Source organism: Sarcophilus harrisii, chromosome 1, assembly GCF_902635505.1.
Source record: "Sarcophilus harrisii chromosome 1, mSarHar1.11, whole genome shotgun sequence".
Classification (NCBI taxonomy): Eukaryota; Metazoa; Chordata; class Mammalia; order Dasyuromorphia; family Dasyuridae; genus Sarcophilus; species Sarcophilus harrisii.
The window spans coordinates 665,979,741-666,004,400 of NC_045426.1; the positions used below are offsets into that span (position 1 = coordinate 665,979,741).

At 45.1% G+C, this 24,660-nt stretch overlaps 1 protein-coding gene across 1 annotated transcript in view; it reads right to left on the reverse strand.

Moving 5' to 3' along the window:
* The window catches only part of LOC100917048 (nuclear receptor ROR-beta-like), a 32,606-nt gene extending 13,484 nt beyond the window's left edge, over positions 1-19,122 (reverse strand). The window contains exons 1-4 of the mRNA XM_031948127.1: positions 18,956-19,122; positions 7,834-7,919; positions 7,150-7,291; positions 4,115-4,495 (exon numbers count right to left, since the gene is read on the reverse strand). Coding sequence (XP_031803987.1) covers positions 4,115-4,495; positions 7,150-7,291; positions 7,834-7,919; positions 18,956-18,962 — 616 coding nt within the window. The 5' untranslated portion in view covers positions 18,963-19,122. The remainder of the gene's footprint in view (positions 1-4,114; positions 4,496-7,149; positions 7,292-7,833; positions 7,920-18,955) is intronic.
* Positions 19,123-24,660: the final 5,538 nt, after the last annotated feature.

The window sequence follows — 24,660 nt, forward strand, 5'->3', positions numbered from 1 at the left end:
AATAATAGCCATTTTTTCTATAGTATCTTTGACTTTACAAAGAGCACTAACTATCCTAGGCAACTAAGACTAGCAGCAGATAGAATGCTGAACTTGGAGCTAAGAACCAAATTTCAATGCTGCCTCAGACTCTTATTAGTCATGTGATCCTAGGTAAGTCATTCAAATGATTTCCATCTCAGTTTGCTCATCTGTAAAGTGGGAATAAAAGTAGCATCTGCCTCCCATGGTCGTTGTGAGAATCAAAGAGGATAATATTTGCAAAGTGCTTGGTAAACCTTACAACACTTTACAAATGCTAACTGTTACTATAATGGTTTGTTCTGAGGAAGATAGTTTAATTTTCATCCCACTTTTTTTGAAACTTTAGTTTTAGAGAGAAGAGATATTCCCAGAAAAGTCACATAGCAAGTCAGTGGCAGAACCAGGATAAAAAATCTAGACTTCTGGCTGCAAGATCCTGACTCTTTCAACTACATCATGGGACACCGAAGACCCTTTCGGATGCCCTTGGACAAGGTGGGAGCAAACTGGACCATAGGAGGCTCGGAACTGTCCAAGGTGGCAACAATTTCCTAGGAATAAGATATAGAGGAGAGCTGGATTGCAGTCAGCAAATCTTTTAAGTCCTATCTCATATTTACAGATATAGACAAAAGATATACCTATAGCTACAGATGTAACTATGGATGGATATGGAAAGATTGACATTGTTTGTGAAAGAAGGTGGAGAAAAAATATATCTTGTCTTTCTCAATATCTCTAACTGAAATTTGGCATTTTCTTTAATTATTTAAAAATATTATTTTGAGAAGGGGCCCATAGGCTTCATCAGATTGCCAAAGGGGTCCAGGACACAAAAAGGGTTAAGAATTCTTGTTCTAAGGCCTTAAGTTAAAAAAAAAAAAAAAAAAAAAAAAAAGGTTTTTATCTACCTTGGTAGGAAAATTTTTCTTAACAAGGAATATTTTTACTCCAAGGAAATCACAGATCCCAACCCTCTCCCTCCTCAAAAAGGGGAATGTATAAAACATTACATGAGGTGCTGGAAAGATACAGATAAAAAAAATTCAACAGTCTACTTATAAAATGTAAACTTACTATCTACTTATCTAATAATCTAATAAAAATAAATCTAATTTATGATGAGAAGAAAAGGGACAGGAGTGGATTGTCTTGAGTAACCCCTTCCCCCCATACACACACAAAATACTGTTCAAAGAGTCATTCTTTCCACTTCTGGCATATACCCCCCAGATTTATCCTTTGCCCTGCTATCCAAGAACCTTGCTCTAAGTGATCAAGTAACTGTTATTTTGCCCAGAGTCACACTCTACCCTACTTCACTCCATTCTTTTTAGCTTTCTCCTATTAGGTTGTAATCTCCTTGAGGCAAGAATAATTTTGCCTAATTGTATTTGCATTTTTAGCACTTAGTTTAATGCTTAGCACATAATTAGCAATTAATGAATGTTGTTTATTTATCTATGTATTTATCTACCTATCTCTATTTCTTTATTTCTGTGTTATCATACATACATACATATCCACCCACCCATCCATCTATCTATCTATCTACCGACTTATATTTATATCCATCTATCCATCCATCCGTCTGTCTGTCCCTCCGTCTGTCTGTCTGTCTGTCTGTCTGTTTGTCCGTCTACCCAATCTTAGAGCTATCATTAGCCTATCACAGTGGTACTGTGGAAAAGCGCCTAGATTGTAAAGTGAGTTCTTGGCTCCAGATGCAGCTCTATTATTATATCCCTTCTACTGATTTATATCCCTTCTGCTCTCAATATCTCAATTTTCCCATCTGTAAAATGAGAGAGTTAGATAATAAACGGTTTTCCTCTCAGTTCTGATGCTATGATCCACTGGCCTCTCAGTCCCTGGCACTACTAGGTGCCCAGGTGGCTTCCCTTCATGGTTCCCTCCAAGGAGGATCCTAGACCCCAGCTCCAGCCCTCCTAAAAGTCCCATATGTCAACAGGGGATTTCTTTTAGCTTTGTTTCGATCTATTTATAATCTCAGCCTGTCCTATCTCAAGTTTATTCCCTGCTGGGTAAGTAGGACAGTCAGAAATATGTCCTAAATTTTCTTCTTTCAGGCTTGAAGAGGGGGGTGGTGGCGTTCATCCTAGAACTATGGGACTTAAGAAGCAAGGTCATGTCACCCTTGTCATCATCTTTGCAACTTTTACAAGTTCTGTGGCCTTGAAGATAAGACATTCCTTCTCTCTCTGGATCTCAGTTTTTGCTCAAGTCTAAAAAAAGGTAATTAGACATCTTTCAAAACCTCTTCTAGCTCTAAACCTTGAGGCAATAAATTTTAGACTTTAGTCCTAATGGCCTTTGAGACTTTGGCTTTTAGGTGAAGGAAAACTCTGAGTTAGTCTGTCTCCGTGTGGCAGCCCTGGGATCACAAGAGCTCCTGTGCTCTGACCTGTACAGAGAGTAATAAGGGGACAACCAGTCCAAACCTTGCTATGTGAGGGCAAGTACCTCCAGGAGCTGGGGGAAGAGGAAGGCAATGTCTGCCAAAAGGACTCTGGACCAGGATCTGGGAGACCTTGAGAGTCTTAGATAATATCTACTGTCCCAATTCTAAGCTTGTATAACCTGATCCTCACTTTATGATACAAGGAGTAAGAAATAACTTCATTCTGGAACTCATTTCATCTGGAAAATAATGGGGTTGGACTTACAGCTCTCTTATAGCTCTGACATCCAGGGGTCTAAGAATCTCCTAGATCTGACATTCTGAGTTCTAGGGTCCCTCTATCTCTGACATTCTGTTTTAAGAATCCTCTTAGTGTTGACATTCTGTAGTCTAAGAATCCTCCCCATTCTGATATTCTGTGTCCTAAGGGTCCTCCCAGCACTGACATCCTATGTTCTAGGGGCCCTCCAAGCCCCGACATCTTGTGTCCTAGGGACCCTCCCAGCCTTGAAATTACCCATCCTACAGCTCTGGTATTCTATATTCTAATGTTCCTACCCAGTAATGTAGTTCTAAGATTCTCTGCACTGGGGAATGATAGAGACAAATCTTTATTATTATTATTATCATCATTATTATTGTAAATGCATTTTGAAGACACCGATCTTCTATGGCCTACCATAAATAGCCTGAGCTGGACATGGTAGGAGATATCAGAAAACCAGGGCTTTTTCCTAGAACCTCACATTTGTCTGTTAGACAATGTCTCAAAGGCAAATAGTTGGAAACCAAGGAGTTAACTCCCCCCACCCTCCCATCCCCCCTGAGCTGATGCTAAACAGCCCTGTGTGTCCTTTCATACAATGAGCTTAGCCCCATCCCTGAGATACAATGGGGAGGGCTTGTTTCTCCCCTTTCTATATCTATTCCCTCTGCTTTTGCCTTCTACCTTTGTTCCTCATACCAAGAATGCCTTCCTTCTTTCCCTTTTCTCTTACAGTCCCTAATCTCCCGCAAGACTCAATTGAAATATGACCTTCTTCATGAGAATTTATCCTGATAACATCCCCCAAATAGCCCTGTAGTGATTTTGTATGTAGCCACATGAGCACATGTTCTCTCTCATAAATTCCCTAATGGTAAAGACTGTTGTTACTTATGAATTTGTATCTCCAGTGCCTCAAGAATTGCTGGATCACAGGAGGTACTTAATAATATATATTTTGCTGAGGCAATTGGGGTTAAGTGACCTGTCCAGGGTCACAGAGCTCGGACACGTTTGAACTTGGGGCCTCCTGACTTTAGGGCCGGTGCTCTATCCACTGCACCACGTGGCTGCCATGTGGCTGCCCCCTATAAAGATGCTTCTAAAATTCATCTTTGTTCCAATGTGTCAGAAGAGGGTGCAAGGCTCTTGGGATCTGACAGAGGGCAAGAAGGGCACCTTTCGGTGGGCACACCTGACTTGCCACGGCCATACTCCTGTGACGCCGGGCCCCCAGACCCTGTCCCACCTTCAAGGGGGAGACCGGGGATCCCACTGGAGACCGGCAGCGGACGATCTGGGCATTCTTCCCACCCTTTCCTAGAGAAGACCCGGAATGGAGGAAGGGAGACGGGACCAGAAGCGCATTCCCCAGATTCCGCACCACCCCTGCGGTCACTGACCAATATCGCGATCCGACGGCATCCCGGGAGTTCCGCCGTGCACCAGGACACCGGGGTCCAGGCCCATCTCATACAGTGTCTCCAGGCCCGGGGGCTCCGGGGAGGGCTGGGCCGAGCCCAGCAGATCCAGGGTATAGTAGGGGGGGACCGCCGCACCGGCTTCTGCCTCTTCCGGGCTGAGCGGCATGTCGAAGAGTAGCCCGTCCGGCAGGCCCGAGAGGTGGTCCAGGTCCGAGAGACTGCCGGCCCCGTGGGCGCCGTCCCTGGGAAGCAGGCCGCCGCCGTCCAGGGCCTGGCCGGCCTCCTGGTTCTGCTGGTGGCGCTGCACCTCCGCGTAGAGGCTGTCCCGCTGCTTCTTGGACATCCGGCCGAACTTGACCGCTGCAAGGGCGAGGACCCGAGATCAGCCCAGAGCCCCGGCCGCCACACCGGGCCCCGGGAGGCCGACGCCAGGAGGAAGCGTGGGATCCTCGCGGGCAGAGCTCCGCAGAGCAGACCCAGCTTCCCCGGGCTCCGCCAGAGATCTGCAGATGACGGGACTGGCTTCTGCCCGGCTCACACTGTTTCCTCGTTTATAAAATGGGATTGACAGCTCCAATGGAGCAGGAATGAACTGAACCCGCTACACCCAGCAAAGAACTCTGGGAGAGGACTATGAACCCCTACATAGAAGTCCCAGTCCCTCTGTTTTTGTCCGCCTGCATTTGTGATTTCCCTCACAGGCTAACTGTACGCTATTTCAGAGTCCGACTCTTTTTGTACAGCAAAGTAACGGTTTGGACGTGTATACTTACTGTATTTAACTTTAACATATTTAACATGTATTGGTCATCCTGCCATCTGGGGGAGGGGGTGGGGGAAAGGAGGGAAAAAATTGGAACAAAAGGTTTTGTCAATGCTGTAAAATTACCCATTCATGTAACTTGTAAATAAAAAGCTATAATAAAAAAAAATAAAATGGGATTGAAAGGGATACTAAGATCCCTTCCAGGTGGAACATTTTTGATTCCAAAGTAAGTTTAATGAAGCACAGAAAAAAAATATTGAATTCATACAACCATTCTTGACATATCGGTTATCTATTGGTTAGTTTTGCTGAATTATTCCACCCTCATCTTTAAAAACAAAAAACTATGGGAATTGGAATTTGGAATTAGAAAAACTCTCTGGAAATTTTAGGAATAGGGGAAGTGTAGCAATATATTTGAAAATGAAGGCTATGTAAGAAAAAAGAGAATCAATAAAAACTTAAAAAAACAAGTCAGATGAAAGAATGTTACAATCTTAATATTAAGAGAAATGCAACTCAGAGGTTTCACCTCACACCTTACATCTTGCAGCAAAACCAGAAAAACAAAAATAGTATATGGTGGACAGGCTATGGGAAGACAGGCACATGGATGCACTATTGGTAGAGCTACTTATTGTTCTAGATATTTTAGAAAACAACTTGAAATCATAATTAGAAACTCGGTTAGAGTGTGAATCCCACTACTTGGGATCTTAAAAATCTCAATTACAAAGAGAAAGGTCTTAAAAATACAAAAATATTTATAACAACTCCTTTCTTTTGGTTATAGTCAATAACTAGAAAGAAAGAGAGTCTCGTTTATTAATTGGGGAAGCTTTCAAACAAATCATGTTACATTAAACAACAGAATATTATTATATTATAAGATGATAAATAGGAAGAATTCAAAGAAATTTGGGGAGATATGGATATAAACACATACATATGTGTGTATACATATGTATATAAAGGATATGATATGCTCATACATATGTAAATATAAAAACACTCACATAGAGTAAAGTAGAACCAGGGGAAAATGGCACAAAAAGACTTTAGAACTCTGATCAATTGAAAAGAGCCATCTACACACAGAGAGAGACTGTGGGAACTGAGTGTGGATCACAACAGAGCATTTTCACTCTTTTTGTTGTTTGCTTGCATTTTGTTTTCTTTCTCATTTGTTTTCCTTTTTGATCTGATTTTTCTTGTGCAGCAAGATTATTGTATAAATATGTATACATATATTGGATTCAAAATATACTTTAACATTTTTTAACATATTTTGGATCACTTGCCATCTAAGGCAAGGGGTGAAGGAAAAGAGGGGAAGATTCGGAACACAAGGTTTTGTAAGAGTCAGTGTTGAAAAACTATCCATGCATATGTTTTGAAAATAAAAAGCTTAAAAAAAAATAAAACAAAACTATGACCAAAAGTGATCATTCCAAGGACCTGAAGCATCTCTCAGTAGAAAGGTGGTGAACTATATAGATGTCAAATGAAACATACAATTTCAGACTTAGTCACCGATTTGTTTTGCTTGGCTACATTGATTTGTCACAAGAAAGGGTCCTATTTGAGGGATGGGAGAGATAAATTTCTACTGGTAAGGGCTATTTTAATATTGCCTTTGTATCCTAGTAATCAGCACAGTGCCTGGTAGATCCTTATTAAATGCCTGTTGATTCATTGATTGGAAAATTACAATGGTTTAAAAAAAGAGCACCAAAGAAATTTCTTTAAAATTAAGAACTACTAACTCATGCACAACATGACAAATATGAAATATGTTTTAAAAGATAGCATATATTTAATCTTTATCAGATTTCTTGATTTCTTGGAAAGGAGGAAGATAAGGGAGGGAGAGAGAAAAATTTGGAACAGAAAGTTTTACAAAAATGAATGCCGAAAATTATCTTTACATGTATTTGATAAAATAAAATATTATTGAGAAAAAAAAAAGGAGTCAGAGGAATTGAAATCTGCATTGATGGGAGAAATACCCTTCCCAAGAAAAATAACAAATCCCTGAAATACAAGAAGAATTGCTCTTAGTATCATTATTATGATTCTGTTTCTGGAATTCTGTTTTATTTTTTTATCTTCTTAAGGCCCATGTCAGCTCTGACCTTCTGAGTTCTGAAAATCCCCCTCACCCTGACGTTCTCGGATCTTAGGGCCTTCCCCACCCTGATATCCGGGGGCTAAGGGTGCCCTAGTCCTGATGGACTCCATCACTCACCATCTCGCGACATGCCCAGGGCGAGGCACTTCTGCAGGCGGCAGTGCTGGCAGCGATTCCGGCTGGTGCGGTCAATGGGGCAGTTTCGTTGGCGTGAACAGGAGTAGCTGGCGTTGTTCTGCTGGCTCCGTCGGAAGAAGCCCTGCGGTCCAGAGGAAGGGGTGAGGAGGTTGGGGAGGGGTCGGGGCCGGACCTCTAGGCCTCCCACCTTAGCCAGGATCGGCCCCTTGGTGGTCATGCCCCTGGTTCTTTCTCCCTTAAGCTGGATATTGAAGGGGGAGACAGGAAACTATGAAATGGCCACAGACCTGTCACAGCAGAATGAAAGTCAGAATTTCCACAATGATGGCCCAGAATCCTCATGAGGCAAAGGGAACATCATGGTAAGAAAAGTAGAGAAATAAATCGTTTTAGTGTGTTTTTGTCCCAAGGAGTTGAAAATAAATTACTTGGTACAAAAAAGGGTTCTACTTTACTCTCAATGAGTGTTTTTATAGTTTTACCTATCTCTCTATCTATATGATACACATGAGAATATCATACATGTGTGTGTACATGTAAAACATATATGACATGTGTGTGTATCTTCCCACATTTCTTTGAATTCTTCCTGGGACTTGGACTTTGGGGTCCTGTCTTCTTCACCATGTCCCTCCCTCTCTCCAGCCCCCACCCCTCTCTTACCTTACAGCCTTCACAGGTGATGACACCATAATGGATCCCCGAAGACTTGTCCCCGCAGATCTTACAGGGGATCACTTCAATCTGAGCTGCAGGGGGACATGGCCACACATGTAGCAGAAAGTGTGGAGCAGGACAAGGGGGCTCCCCCAGCCCTCACCCCTGAAGGCAGGCGGTTTTCCACACTTTCAGGGGGCTAGTTCTATATGGGTTGCCAGAGAGAGCTGGGTGGGTGGGTTCTGTGTGGGACAGGACTTCCTGGGACAAACAGGTTCTGCTTCAGCTTCTTCCAGTGACTGGCTACAGAGCAGAGGGGAGCACCAGCTTCTCCTGCCCTCAGCTTTTTCCTCTGAAAATGAGGCTGACATAGCTCCCTGTGCACCTGCCTCTCAAGGTGTTCCCTAAAGGTGGGCTTTGGGCCGTTAGTCTCAGGCTGTAACTAAGTCTGGGAGAGCACGTGCTCCCAGAGGAGGCAGGGTCCCCTTTGTAGACGGTTTCCCGGAAATTCCTCTTATGTTTTGGTGCCTATATTGCTCCCCTGGGCCCAGAATCCCCAGATGTGGCTGTAATTCTCCCAGTGACCAGGAGATGCCGCCCTGACACCATTCTGACCTGCCCCTGTACCCCACGGACCCCAAGTTCTGAAAGAAGGGAGGAAATCTCGGCTTTCTTTCTCATAGATCTCTAAGCAACATCGAGAAATCGCCTATGTCAGGTGGGTACCATGACAGCAGTATGTAGTTAGTATGGAAAAAAACAGGAGGCTCCTCCCAACTGGACATTCTGTGTCCTAGGACCCTGTCATTCTATGTTCTAAAGGTTCTCCCAGCTCTGCCATCCTGGGTTCTAAGGGCTCTCCCAGCTCTGACACCCTCACTTCTAAGGGTCCCCTTAGCTCTGACCTCCTGGGTTCTAAGCTCCCTCCCAGGCCTGACCTCCTGGGTTCTAAGGGCCCTCCCAGCTCTGACCTCCTGGGTTCTAAGGGTCCTCCCAGCCCTGACCTCCTGGGTTCTAAGGGCCCTCCCAGCTCTAAGTTCTGTTTCTATGACTCTCTTCTCTCCTCCCTCCTCCTTTTCTTCCTTTCCCCTTTCATTGACTGACAGACAGAACCTTATAACTCTAGCTTGCCTGTGATTATATAACTGCAGTTATATAAAGGACAGCTGTTAAACCTATCTGTGACATCATTCTGAGAAGGAGGGGAGGGGGAGAGGGCGGGCCAGATCCTGATTGGGCCTCCAAGCTGGGGGAGGGCGTCCTCTGGCCCAGCTGTCCTACCCAGTCACTTACCCACTCACTGTCCCACTGACACACTTCTGCCAGGGACACTGCTTGTGTAACAGGCACTGTGGGAGATTAACCCCATCTTTCCCAAGACTCAGCCAGCCACGTCTGGGGTTGGAGGAGACTTCAGTAGCCCCCCCCCCTTTTTTTTTTTAAACAGCAGAGGATACCCAGGGCCTGAGCTCAGTATTTCCTACCTTATCTCCAACCTGAGGGAAGTGTAACTGCTTGTAGGGCAGGAACTAATTTTCCCCCACTACACAGTGTGGTTGATAAATATTTGTTGAGTGAGATTGTCCTGAAGAGATCTGGAGGTCCCTGGGGTGCTGGGCTGAGCTGGCCAGCTCACTTAATTTCTCTGGGCACTGATTTCCTATGATCACAGACGTTACCCTCCCGAGGTTTTTTCCACAGGACCATCTCTGCATCTCGGGTCACAGAGTCTGCCCTTTATCCCTTAGTTTACAGAGCAGGCTTGTGCCTAAGGGGTCGGCCTGTGGAGGGTCAGATCCAGCCCCAGACACATTGTAGCTGGGTGACCCTGGCCAAGCCAAGCCTACGAGCTGTTGCCCGGACTCTCATACAAAGTAACCTTAGCCGTCATTCTACCCTCTATTGTGCTCATGAATGGCTCTTTCAGCCATTCTGACTCAAGAGATTTTATGACTTTTTGTTGCCTTGCTTAGACTCAGGTTCCCCATCTGTAAAATGGGAATGAAAGCTGGATAGCAATTACTCCACCCCACCTCCCCAAACACAAAACTAGAAAGATGTAGGTTTCCAGTCACAGGGTCTGAAAGGAAGGATCCTCATAACAAAGTTTTTTCCAGGTTTAAAGGTGACACCCCAAAGCTGGCTCATCCTAAGAATTGCACACGTTTAACCTATATTGGATTACTTGCTGTCTAGGAGAGAGGATGGGGGAAGGGAGGAAAAATTTGGAACACAAGGTTTTACAAGAGTGATTGTTCAAAACTTTCTTTGCACGTATTTTTCCCCCTGAGGCAATTGGGGTTAAGTGACTTGCCCAGGGTCACAAAGCCAGGAAGTGTTAAGTGTCTGAGGTCAGATTTGAACTGAGGTCCTTCTGACTTCAGTGCTGGTGTTTTATCCACTGTGCCAGCTAGCTACATCACTTTCCATGTATTTTGAAAAAATATATATATGAATAAAATATATAAATATAGATATACAAATGCATAGTATCTTTGGGGAGAAATCTTGGGAGTTTGGAGAGCCAGGTGGGAGGGGAAGGAGAAACATCATTGAAATCCCCAAATTGGACTGGACAGATGATCAACAAGGTTCAATCTAATTCAAATCAACAGTCATTTAGTAAATACTGCCAGCCCTGTGCTGGCAGTGACACTCACACACACACACAGCACAAAACCAAGAAGCAGCAGAATCATGGAATCAGAGAGACTCATCTATGGGCAGTGACCTCAGGGGGCACATAGTACTCCATGTGCTTTTGGCTGAATGAACAGGTGCTGTTAACCTGCTTTCAGTTGAGAAAACTGAGGCTTAGAGAGATTGAATGATTTGCTCAAGATTTCAGTTAGCAAGTGTAAGGTAGGATTTGAACTCAGGACTTCCTAATTCTAGGCCAGGGCTCTGTGGCTTTATCCACTACATTTCCCAGCTTCTTAAATTTTGGTTCGAACCCTATATGGAATCTCCTAACTGAATGTAAGGGTCGAGAAATTGTGATTTATTATCAATAAATGTTTGATTTGTATACTTATTTTATATGCCGGGGGTCACATAAAAATTTCTCAAATGAAAAGAGGTGTCGAGTGGAAAAATATTTTAAGAAGTCCTGCCCTACAAAGGTGAAAGTTGCCTCTCAGAGTCTCCTAGAGGTCTGTAAGGAGTTGGGGGAGGAGGAGCAAATTGTGATCTAGGTTTGGAAGGGCCTTAATTCCTTCTTCAGGAAGCCTTCCTTAGGCTGCTAGTAATCTGTGACATCTCACATGAGTTCAGTGGCTTTGGTATATTTCATTTGGTCCTCATCCCGGAGTGAGGTTCTCACTGTTATTATCACCTTCCCACATTTCCTCATCCAACCTCACCTTTATTTCTCTGATGCACTCACTATGCAATAATGTATTATAATGAAATAGATTTGTGTCTCCTCACCCTCCCAGCCTCTAAACTCCCAAAGAACAAGGACCTTTGTTTCAGCTAAATTCTATCTCCCCCCCCCCCCCCCCCCATCATAATCAAGGACTTTCCAGTGTTCATTGAATAAATTTTACAGTAAATGTTAGACCTGAGGAAAGGGACCTTAAACAGACTCAGATAATCAGAAGTAGCTACGCCCCAGAGGTCATCCAGCCCATCCATTTATTTTATAGATGAGGAAACTAGGCCATAGAAGAGGAGGCTCGCCTGTAGAGTAGTCCAAGAAAGCACAGCAAGTGAGGGGTCGTGCTGGGAGTCAGATCAGCACTCCTGCTTCCCAGGTCAGGGTGACTTCCGTCTCCCCATGTGGTCTGGAAGCCGTTCCTCCCTCTCCTGGGTGGGGTCCCCAGTTCCCTGTGGGCCCTGACAGAGTGAGGGCCTGGGAGGGGTGTACCTGGCCCTGCACCAGAGGCTGACTCCTGTTGACGTCAGGAAGGCAGAGTCCTTGGGTGAGAGGGAGGGGGAACCCCCATGCTGAAGAAGAATGGATAGAGAGACTCAGAGAGTCTAGCTACTTCAGCCTGGGCTAGAAGGCCCTGGCCTGGGGTACCATCTTGGAATACTCTTCCTTCTCGTATTTCCAAGGAACAGAAAGAGTCCTAGAATTATAATCAGAAGACCTGGATTCAAATCCTTCCTTTTCGGTGTAAAACTTGTGAGATTCCCTTTTTAGGGTCTCAGTTTTCTTATCTTAAAAATAAAGGGATTAAACTTTAAATTTTCTTTTTCCTTCTAGCTCTACACCCCAAAATCCCTCTCTGAGCTTCTGTGGGGACTTCAAAAAGCTTATATTCCAGTAGTGTAAAAAACATGTGCACATATGAGCAAACGAAGGCTCTAAAAGTTAATTTTGGGGATGGGGGCCTGATAGGGAATCTGAAAAGGGCCATAGCTAGTGAATGTCTGAGGCTGGATTTGGATTCAGAAAGATATCTTCCCTGACTCTAGCCCCTGCACTTTATCCACAATGCCACCTGAATAGATGGCAGAGTTTTATAAACTGTATATGTGACCCACAAACCTGAGTATTAGCCATCCAGGTGAGCACACTTCTATGACACCTGTGTAGGTGAGCTCACACGTATCTGTGTCCAATGGCTGAATAGGCAGCCACATGCATATAGGCAGCCATGTGTCTGTGTGCTTTTAGGTGAATGAACAGGTGCTGTTAACCAAAAGGTCTTCAAAACCCTGATCAGCTCTTGGACAGACATTTATGACCACAGATTTCCTTCTTGGGGAACACTTTTCCTTCTCACCTCCACCTCTTAGATTCTCTAGTTTTCCTCAAGGCTTAGCTCAAGGGTTACCTCCTTCCTACCTGAGGCTTTTCCTCATCTTCATCATACCCTCTTCTGTATCCCTAAAACAATTGAGGGTTTCCTCAGATAAATCCTCAACAGACCTCCTCACGGACAGGGACCGTGTCTTTTTTTTTTTTTTTTTTTTTTTTTAATACAATAAACATGGACATCTTGTAGTGTCTAATAAATGCACATTGCATGACTGTGTGGGAAATTAAGGCAGGGTGGAGTGAGGAGATCAATTAGGAAATGGCTGAACACATTATGGCATGTGGATATGGTGGAATATCATTGTTCTGGAAGAAATGAGGGAAAAGATGGTTTCAAAAAGATCCCAAATACTTTGTTTGAACTGATGAAGAGGGAAAGAAGCAGATGGGAAAAAAATTTCAACTATAAGATGGATTTTAAACCTAAAATGAATGAAGAAGCCATATAACATTACAAAAAGAAACAGTGAAATAAGTAGAATCAGGAGAATTTATGCAATCATAATAATATCATAAAGACAATTTTGAAAGCTCTAACAACTATGATCAATGCAAAGTCTATCTATGATTCCAAAAACTAATGATGAAACAAGCATGTCACCCATCCCTGAGAGAGAAATGATGGATCCAGAGTAGTAGTTGACATATATATTTTTTGAACATGGTCAATGAGGGAATTTGTTTTGCTTGATTATGAAAATTTATTACAAGAAACTTGTTTATCTTTTTTTTTTCTTTTCCAATGGGGTGAGAGGGTTTGGAGGGAAAGAAAATGGATTTTTATTAATTAAAAAAAACCTTTTGTTAAAAAATTTTTAAAAGCTTGAGCAGGAAGAAAAATGAAAGAATATTGGTGGAGATGACCCCTCAGGACCCCTCAAGGTAAGAAGCAGAGGGAGCCTGGGGAAATCCAAAACTGGTAGAGAAAGGTGAGAGAGACAATGTTACATCATAAGAGTGGGGGATGAGGAAGCAAAAGATTGAAGCTAGGTTATTTTCCTCCTCTATAGTTCAATTTCTTTATCTGTAAAATGGAGATATTAATATTGACACAAAGTATCTTAAGGAAAGCATTTTCCTTAAAGTACTACATACAAGTCAGTTACTGTATATGATTATTGTCCTTTAGGTGGAGGGAGGGAAGAAACAGGATTAAGCAGTGATTGTCATGCAGGAAGTGCTTAATAAATGTTTGTGAACCAAATGAATGTCTCAAAGGGGCCTTAGAGCATAGATGTCTGAACTAAAAATGTCCCTAGAACCCAGGAGGTCAGAGCTGGGAGGGCCCTGAGAACCCAGGAGGTCAGAGCTGGGAGGGCCCTTAGAACCCAGGAGGTTAGAGCTGGGAGGGCCCTTAGAACCAGGGAGGTCAGGGCTGGGAGGGCCCTTAGAACCGGGGAGGTCAGGGCTGGGAGGGCCCTTAGAACCCAGGAGGTCAGGGCTGGGAGGGCCCTTAGAATATACTATGTCAAGGCAGGGAATGTCCTTAAAACATGGAATGTCAGAGCAAGAAAAATCCTTAGAATACACAATGTAAGTGCTAGGAGGACTATTGAGATCATTTAGACTAACTTCCACAAAAATTGATTTTTTCCATGTTAAACATAGCTGCCCTTATTCATTTTAATTAAAGTCCACCTAAATTAGGGTTCTAATTTGGGGTCCATTCACTTTAAATATATATATATATATATATATATATATATTTTTTTTTTTTTTTTTTCTGACAAGTATTTCAATAGAATTCTTTTCCTTGGTAATCCATGTTATTTTATACATTTAAAAACATTATTCTGAAACACACACACATACACACACACACACATATACACACACACACCAAAAAATGTTATTCTGAGAAGAAATCCCTAGGTTTCATCAAATCACAAATGACACACAAGAAAAATTAATGCTCCTTGACCTAAAGAAAGAGAGAAACTGAGGAGGTAGGAAAGTTCTCTTCTTTCCCGTACCCCAATGTAGCAATATTGGAAGTCCCAGGTTCTCAGGAACAGGAGGAGGAAGAGGAGATACCGTCAATGTTGACTTTTCTTAAATGAATGAATAAGATCATGGCACTCAGTCATCCATTCAAAACCCAGGCTGGATGTAGGCTCTGAGAACACAGTCCTTGTCCTCAAGGAGCTTACAAGTTCTCCGCTGCCTTTGAGAAGCACTTCTGGGAGGCCAGAGCTGGCCCTGGAGCCCCCCAGGAAGGCAAAAGTAATCTCCCAATTATCAGGGAAGGCCGGCCTGCCAGATGTGTCCTCATATGCCCAAGCTCCCATTTCCCAGACAGCCGGCAGCTTGGCCTGCCTGGCCGGGAGCCAGGCTCTGGGGAAAGGTATCACCCCCCATCCCAGCCGGCCCCCTCCCCTGCCCCATCCCTGCTCTGCCCTCTCCCTCAGCCCCAGAACTAGGTCACTAGGCCAGGCTTCGGCTTAGCCCCTCGCTGCCAGGCTCTTCCGGAGGCCCGCAGGAGGTCAGTAAAGCCAGCGGGATTAGAGCTGGAGGGAAGTGGGGAGAGGGCCGGGGGAGGCAGGTGGGACCTAGGAGGGCCAATGGGGAGGGGGTTGGGGAGTGGGGGGGGGCAAACAGCAGCCAAGGGACAGAGCCAGCGCCCAGGAGGCTTTGGATGCAGCACAGGCCGGGCCTGGCTGCTCTTGGCGCTTACCCTGGTCCCTGGGCCAGATGTCGGGACTCCCAGTGCTTTCTGGGAGAGGAGAGTTTGAGCCAGACGGCAGCGAGTGTGTGTGTGTATGAGTGAGTGTGTCTGTGTGTGTGTGTGTGAGTGTGTCTGGGTGTGTGAGTGTGTGCATGTGTGTGTCTGTGTGTGTGTGTAACAGTATGTGTGTGAGTGTGTGTGTGTCTGGGTGTATGTGTGTGTGTGTGTTTGGGTGTGAGTATGTGTGTGTGCAACAGTGTGTGTGTGCATGTGTGCGTATGTGTGTCTGGGTGTGCATGTGAGTGTGTGTGTGTATGTGAGTAAGTGTAAGTGTGTGAGTCAATGTGAGTGTGAGTGTGTGTCTGTGTGTGAGGGTTGTGCATGTGTGTGTGTAACAGTATTGTGTGAGTGTGTCCGGGTGTGTGTGTGAGTGTATCTGGGTGTGTGAGTGTGTGCATGTGTGTGTCTGTGTGTGTGTGTAACAGTATGTGTGGGTGAGTGTGTGTGTGTGTCTGGGTGTATGTGTGTGTGCAACAGTGTGTGTGTGCGTGTATGTGTCTGGGTGTGCATGTGAGTGTGTGTGTCTGTATGTGAGTAAGTGTAAGTGTGTGAGTGAATGTGAGTGTGAGTGTGTGTGTCTGTGTGTGAGGGTTGTACATGTGTGTGTGTAACAGTATGTGTGTGAATGTGTCCGGGTGTGTGTGAGTGTGTGCGTGTGTGTGTGTGTAACAGTATTGTGTGAGTGTGTCTGGGTGTGTGTGAGTGTGTGTGTCTGGGTGTGAGTGTGTGTGTGTGCAACAGTGTGTGTGTTTGCACTAGTGTATTTGCCCAGGTATGTAATGTGTGTGTTCCTGCCTGCAGTGTGCACGTACACAGTGTGCGTGGGCTTGCAAGCGTGTGTGTCCATGTGCATTTACATGTGTGTGAGGCGTGTGCCCTGCGGGGGGCACACCCTGAAGAGGGAACACGCATGCAGGAGACATGACCGCATGGGAGGGCGGTGTGGGCAGCCTGTGCCTGAGACGCCACCTTCCCCTGTCTGCCGCCCTTTACTGGGGCTCTCACTCTGCAGGGGCCCAGGGGGACAAGCTGGAAGCCCCCCTGGAGAGCCCAGGAGCCCAGCTGCAGGTGCCAACGTGCCGAGTGCAGTCTGAGTGACCTGGGGAAGGGGACTAGGGCCCAGCCCTGCAGACCTTGGAAGGGGGAAAGGAGGCGATGAGGGGGACATGTCAGGTCACAGGATCCCAGGATCTGGGAACAGAAGAGACCTGAGAGTGGGGGTTGTTAACCTGAACTAGATTTTGAGGTGGACGTGAACTTGGGGGGGAAATGTTGTCTGTAAGGCTCAAAGGTCATTGGCAAAAGACTTCTGCTAAGTGGAGACTGACAATTCAAAGTTCCTCTGGGAGCTGGGGAGAGCGGGAAAGAGGAGAGAGCCTGGCCTCCTGGTTCCACAGCTTTCTTGTCACTCATCTTTGATCTCCCTTATAATTCTATCATTATAATTTAAAAACATTATTCTGAGAAAGATTTCCAAGACTTCACCTATCAAAGGCCAAGAAGCCTGCATCGAGATTGTCTGGTTCAGCTCGTCCCTGCATCTTACAGATGAGGAAACTGAGTCTTACAGAAGTGACTGGTGCGAGGCTAAGCAGCAAGTCGGGTACAAAGCGCTGCTCCAGGGGGGTCCAGCTTCCCACTGCCAGGAAGTTTACCTCTAATAGCTAGTTCTAAGCATCCTTATCCATCCTCTGTGCTGTAGATGCAAAGGGAGCTATGACAAAGGTTCTGCTCTCAAAGGGCTTACATTCTAATGGGTAGAAAGACAGACGCCTATAGTACAAGGGAGAGTGAAATCAATGAAAGGAGAGACTTAGGCCCAGTACTAGGAGAGGTTGGGGAGAAGAAAGACATGTTGTCAAAGGGAGAAGAAGGAAGTCAGGAAAGGCACACAGTGAAAGCAAATGGGGAGGAAAGGGAAGGAAGAAAAGAAAAAGGAGGAGTAAGAGAGGGGGAGAGAGAAAAAGAAAGTGAGAAAGGAAGTGGGGATAGAAAATAAAATGAGGAGAAAGAATGGGGATGGACTGATAGAGAGGGGATGGAAAAGAGAGAGAAAGGGGAGAGAGAGAGAGAGAGACTGAGAGAAGATAGGGAAGGAAAAAAGGATGAGGGAGAAATGGGAAGAGGATGAAAGGGAAGGAGAAAAGAAAGATTGAGAAAGAAAAGGTGGGCAGGGAAGAGAAAAGAAAGGGATAGAAAAGAGAGGAAAGAAGGGGAAGGAATAGGAGAGAAGGGGGAGAGAGAAGACTGGATGGGGAGAATGATGGGGGGGAGGAAGAGAAATGACAAATAGTAAAGGAGGAGGTCGTATGAAATGTCAGATTGCCCGAACATAAGGACTCAGGTAGTTAATGAATCGATAAAGGGTAATAGAGGAAAGAAGAGCTGGGGAGATTGGGAAGAGCACCAAAGGGGCAGGGAGCAGAGGGCAAGGGAGGGGGAAGACAGCCTGAATGGGAGGGACCCAGGTCCCACGTCCGCACTTCCCGCCTGGGCACGCAGAGGGTGAGGAAACTGGAAACCCCTCCTAGCAACAAACAACTTGAGCAGTGGAAAATATTTTTTTCCTGAGAGCTGGCTCTTCTTATGGCTGGCCCAGCACATATAGAGGGTCCCAGGCCAAGGTGAGGGTAGGGGAGAGAGACAGAAGCAAAGAGAGAGAGAGAGAGAGACAGAGAAAGAGAGAGAGAGACAGAGAGACAGAGACACACAGAGACAGAGAGGCAGAGAGAGACAAAGAGACAGAGGCAGAGAGAGACACACACACACACACAGAGACAGAGACACACACATGGAGAGGCAGAGACAGAGAAAGACAAGGAGAGACAGATATATATATATATATATATATATATATATATAGAGAGAGAGAGAGAGAGAGAGAGAGAGAGAGAGAGAGAGAGAGAGAGAGAGCTGTCAAAGGCTGGGTGCTTGTCCCTGGCTATGGGCTACTCTGCTTCTCTGTTCTTCCTCTCTGCTTCAATCTTTCTTCCACCCTCTCCTCATCTCCTGCCCCTCTCACTTCTCTTCCTGCCTCTTTTTCCCCTCCCATTCTTTCCCTCCTCTCCCTCTGGATTTCCTATTTCTCATCTTTTTTTTTTCCTTTCTCCCCATCTCCTTAGCTTCTCTCCTCTCTCTCTCCTTTTCCTTCCTTTTTTCCCCTTTCCTTTTTTTCCTCCTCTTCCTTTTCTTTTCCTACTTCCTCTCCCTTTCTCTATTTCCTTTCCTCCTCCCCTGATTTTCCTTTCTCTACTTTTCATCTTCTTCCCTTCCTTCCCCTCTCCCTCCTCTCACCTCTTTCTTCCATCTATCCCTTCCTCACCTTTCCCTCCCTTCTTCCCCTCTCTTCTCCCTCTTTCCTCTACCCCAATTCTCACTTCTCTTTCTTCCCCTCCTTATTTCTCCTACCTCCTTTTCCCTTCTCCCTCCTTTCCTCCTTTCTGTTCCTATCTTCTTTCCTTCTCTCCTTCCTCTCCTCTCTCTCCTTCCCCTTCCCTCCTCTCCCTCCCCAGAGTACGGACGGGGCCATCGGGGCGGAGTAAAGGCTGAGCTTTGAGGAGGGGCCTCCTCCCGCAGCTCGGCTGCCCCCTCCCGCCCCCCACGTTGCAGACCCTCCCGCCGGCCGGCCTCCCTACCTCTCATGCTGCCGGCTGCCCGCTTACCGCCCCTTCTGGAGAACGGACCCTTAGGGACGCGCTGCTGGGCAGAGAGCTGGGCCGGGCGCGCGGCCGGCTCTCGGGCTCGCTTCGGGCTCCGGGACTGTCGCTCCGGCGTCCCCCGCCTCCTCCCTGCCAGAGCCCGGCCCGACCCGGCCCGGCTCGGCTCCAGGACTCCGCTAACCTACTTTCCCAGAGCAGAGGTGGCCAATGTAACATGTGGAAATTCACATGATGGGCCCGGCTCCTCCGCTCCGCCCCAGCTGTCAGCCCCGGCCCCGCCCCGCAGGCCCCGCCCCGTCTCCCGCCCCGCCCACTTGCTAGGGACAGTTTAACTTTTTGTCTGCTTTCCCTTTCCGAAGGTACCCAGTCAGTCATCCCTAGCGACCGTGCGATTTAAAGAAAAAGTCCTTAAGTCATCCCACGGATGGGGAAACTGAGGCTCAGGCAATCCGATGTCGGAGTGAGATACTAGGTGTGGTCCCACAGGTCCAGTGCTCTGTCCCCCCACAGAACCCACCGGCCAGATGGGTCTCTCTCCCCCAGGGGTCCCTCCTCTTTTCCACCCTTCCTCAGATCAACCCAGACGGTGTGAATTGCGGGTGAGGTGCCAGGCAAAGGTCCCTGTACTGAGGGGCGGGAGGCCGCGTCCTTTGTGGCTCTGCCACAGATTCCCCCGTGACTGCCTTTCTCTGTTTCCTCGGGTGCATAAGAACAATAATTTGGACTCTTCTGACTTCCTGGGTTGATTGAGAAATGCCTTTTGATAGATTGCAAAGGGTATCTGCAAAAAAATTACTTTTATAATGTTCTAACCTTATTGGCTTGCCTGTGTTTGTATTATTAACACTGAACATGGATTTTTTTTTTTTTTTGGCATCCTATCACGTATTTCAATGATTTTTTTTCCTGATTGCTTATTAAATCCTATTGCAAGCCTGAAACACACACACACACACACACACACACACACACACACACACACACACACAACTGCAAAGGGAGAGGCAGGTAGGTAGCACAATGGACAGAGCACTGGCCCTGAAAGCAGGAGGATCTGAGGGCAAATTTGGCATCAGATGCTTATTAGATGTATGACCCTGAACAAGTCATTTAATCCCCAATACTTTCCCCAAACAAAAATAAATATATTGCAGAGCCAGAACCAGCTGGATATTGAGAGAAAGCACTGGAATCAGGAAATACTAGTTCAAATCTCAGGTTTTCAAGTCAGTCTTTAAATGTAAAGGCTGGAAAACATCTTTCACCTCCTTACCCTACAAAAACCTATCCCTTTTTCTCCCTGAACATTACGCCTTCTCCCAAAATATATTAGCTTTTCCTTGTTAAATGCTTCTCTTGATTTCTGGGGAATTGTGTGGATATGTGTGACTGTGAGCAAATCAGTTAACCTCTCCGTACATCAGTTTCCTCCTGAGCGAAATAAATGGGTTGGATTTAGACACAGTCCCTCCCAGTCCCCCACACTGTAAGCTCTAGCTCCCTCTGAGTAGTCATTCTGTGTCCTCTGGGCTCTTACATTATGCCAGCCTCTAGTACTCTGATTAGGTGTGAGCTAATATTTAGGAGTCTTGCAGAGAAAAGGACTTAACAGATATTTTGAGGAGGGAGAAAGAGGAAGGGATTTAGGGGATACTGGGGTTGGTGTGAAGCTGGAAAGACAATTGGATTTCTTCCTCCTCTTTCATAAGAAATCAGGGCACAGGAAATTGTTACTTCCAGATACTTCCTTTTGCCTGCCAGTCTCCTCTCCTTACCACTCCACCCCACCCCCACCCCACCCCACCCCAAGCCTGAGCAGGTGCAATGCTCCTTCTTTTGACCACTTGATCCTCCTTGGAGAACAGAGGGTTCACTTAATCCTCCGATCTGTGGGATTTGCTACTGTGGCCAACCCCCCAGAGTAGGACTGGGGGGTCGGATCTCAGCTCTCCTTCTTCCCAAAGCCCTTGCCAGGCTGGCCCTCTGGCTTTTCCCCATTCATAGGCTCGGGGCTTTCTCTCAGCCCAGCAGGGCCCGGCATTTCATCCTGGCCAATTCTTCTCAATCCAAGTGCAGCTGTATGTTTGCCGCCCCCAAGAATCCTTACCTGATCTTTATGCTCTTCTTGGTGGGCCTTTTAACCCCTGACTCTCCTTTGTACAGATGGCCCAGATTGGTACTACACTTATCTTCAGTTCTCAAAAAAATTCAATTAAATTCAACAATAAGTTTTATATTGGTCTTTGTACAATGTACTGTGCTAGGAGGAGGGATGGGAGAGGGAGGGAGAGAGAGACAGAGAAAAATAGAGAGAAGGAAGAGGAGGAAAAAGAGAAGGAGAAAGAGGAGGAGGAGGAAAAGGAGGAGGAGAAGGAGGAGGAAGAGAAAGAGAAGAAGCAGGAGGAGGAGGAGAGAAGGACAAAGAGAAGGAGGAGGAGGAGAAAGAAAAAGAAGAAGGAGAGGGAGGGAAGGCGAAAAAGAAAAGAAAGTAGGGAGGCAGGAAGGCTGGAAGGCAGGAAGGCAGGAAGGAAGGAAGGAAGGAAGGAAGGAAGGAAGGAAGGAAGGAAGGAAGGAAGGAAGGAAGGAAGAAAGGAGAGAGGGGAAAGGGAGAGAGGAAGAAGGAAGGAGAGAGGGGAAAGGGAGGGAGGAAGAAGGAAGGAAAGGAGGGAAGGATGGAGGGAGAGAGGGGAAAGACAGGGAGACAGGGAAAGCTCTCTGTCCTTAAGGTGTTTACATTCTACTTGAAGGAGAATATAGAGCTAAGTAAATATATAGAATTTTGAGGAAGGATTGAGATTAGATTTGTAATTTTGGGTACTACACTAGATAGATCCTGAGGCCTAAAATCAGGAAGCCTTGAGTTCAAATCCAACCTCAGACACTTAAAGTGTCTGGGAAAGTTGCTTAACCTCTGTATGCCTCAATTTTCCTATCTGCAAAGTGGGAATTACAATAGCACCTATCTCTCAGGTTTTTGTGAGATTCAAATGAGATAATATTTGCAAAGTACCCAACACATAGTAGGTGCTATAGAAATGCTAGCTCTTATTACTTCATTACTCCTTTATCCCATTAGAATTATTGGAAATTAGTATTATCATATTATTGGAAATTCCTGAATTAGACCGACACCATCTCTCAGGCACCTATAATCTTAACGCTGTGTGGAGCTGTAATAGCAAACTAAGCAGAAATGGATCCTCGTAGGCGGCAGCTGCCTTAGAAAACCACAAATTAACATTATCTAGGCTGTAGCACACTCGCTTATTTTGTTGAACGTTTCCCAGCTCCATCTAATCCCAGCGGTGCTGGAGGGTTCTGCCGCTGCTTGCTTCTGGTGTAGAGCTTTGGGAGGGCAGGGGATTTTACTGCTTATGTAACCAGGATGTGTCAGAGACAGGCCCTGAACGAAAGCCGGCCCTGAACGAAAGCCAGCCCCGCACCCCTGCGGCTTCCGCTGCCGAGGCCGGAGAGAGAGCACTGATAAGTAACAGAGGACATCAGGGAGGGCTTCCTGCAGGAGACGGCAGCACAACTGAGCCTTAAAAGGAGGGGGTTCTAACAGAGAAATGAAGGGGCGAGCAGATCTCAGGCACAGAGGAAGTTCGGGTTAAGAGAAACAGGGAGAACCCAAGAGGTGCACAGAAAAAGGAAGAGAACAGTGTACCTGTGTGAGCAGGAGATAACAGTTTTAAATGCTTTATAAATCTTTTTTTCTGCTGGTTTGATAAACTCAATTTTGGACATGTTGAATTCATAATATCTGCTGGGGCTTCCAGTTTTTTTTTTTTTTATTATAGCTTTTTATTGACAGAACATATGCATGGGTAATTTTTCAACATTGATCCTCGCAAAAACTTCTGTTCCAACTTTTCCCCTCCTTCCCTCCACCCCCTCCCCTAGATAATGCTTTATAAATCTTAAAGCACCAGTTACGGTTATTAACAAAAATAAAATTGGGAGGCACTAGGAACCGGGAGAGTCAAAATAGGCCTCCTGCCAAAATGATGCTCTAAGAATTTTTTCTTTTTTCCCCCCCCAGGTCAAGTCAATTTTATTTTTTGTATTTTTTCCAATTACATGCAAAGAACATTTTTAAATAAAAACTTGAGTTCCACCTTTTCTTTTCCCCTCCTCTCTAAGACAATAAATAATTTTATATAGGTTATATAAGTATAATCACGTAAAACCTATTTCCATATTAGGATACTTTAAAACTTTAAGAAAAGGAGGGGGAGATATAGAAGGCATGCCTTCTAGTCGTGGAGGAATCCCATGCAAAGGCAAGTAATAGCTAGCATTTATATAGTGCCTTAAGGTTTGCCAGGCACTTTGAAAATATTTTTTTCACATGATCCAAACAATAACCTTAGGAGGAAGTTATTATTATTACCCCCATTTTATAGATGAGGAAACTGAGGTACAGACATTGTGTTTTCTTGGCTTTTTTTTTTTATTTAAGGCTTTTTATTTTCATCAAAACATACGCATAGATAATTTTCAACATTTACCCCTGTAAAACCTTGTGTTCCAAAAAGAGCTGCTACAATTTGGAACTATGCTCAAAAATTTATCAGACTGTGCACACCCTTTGACCCAGCAGTGTTACTACTGGGCTTATATTCCAAAGAGATCTTAAATGATGGAAAGGGACCTGTATGTGCAAGAATATTTGTGGCAGCCCTTTTTGTAGTGGCCAGAAACTGGAAACTGAGTGGATGCCCATCAACTGGAGAATGGCTGAATAAATTGTGGTATATGAATGTTATGGAATATTATTGTTCTGTAAGAAATGACCACCAGGATAAATACAGAGACGCTTGGAGAGACTTACATGAACTGATGCTGAGTGAAATGAGCAGGGCCAGGAGATCATTATACATGGCAATAAGACTGTACGATGGTCAATGTTGAAAAATTATCCATACATATATTTTGAAAATAAAAAGTTTTAATTAAAAAAAAGAACTGCTACAAACATTTTTGAACACATAAGTCCTTTTTTCCTTTTTTATGATGTCTTTGGGATGCAGGCTCAGTAGTAACACTGCTGGATCAAAGGGTATGCACAGTTTGATAGCTTTTTGAGCATAGTTCCAAATTGCTCTCCAGAATGGTTGGATCTGTTCACAGTTCCACCAACAATGTATCAGTGTCCCAGTTTTCTCACATCCCCTCCAACATTCATCATTATCTTTTCCTGCCATTTTAGCCAATTTGACAGGTGTGTAGTGGTATTTCATTTGCATTTTTGTCTGAAACTCTGTAACTCTGTATGCCTCAATTTTCCTATCTGCAAAATGGGGATTGTAATAGCATCTACCCCTCAGGGTTTTTGTGAGGTTAAAATGAGATAATATTTGCAAAATGCCTCACACAAAATAGGTGCTATAGAAATGCTAGTTCTTATTACTACATCTTATTCCATTACGATTATTGGAAATTCCTGAATTAAAGGACACTGCCTCTCCAGTAGCCTATAATCTTAAAACTGTGTGGAGCTGCAATGTCAAACTAAACAGAAATGGATCCTCTCAGGCTGCATATTGACTTAGAAAATCACTAATTAACATTAGCTATATTGCATTATGTTATATAGTGGATGTTGGATCCACTACTTCACCTAGCTACCACTCTGTGAAGTGGAGAGAGATAATTTCATAGCTTGTAAGCTAGTTGGA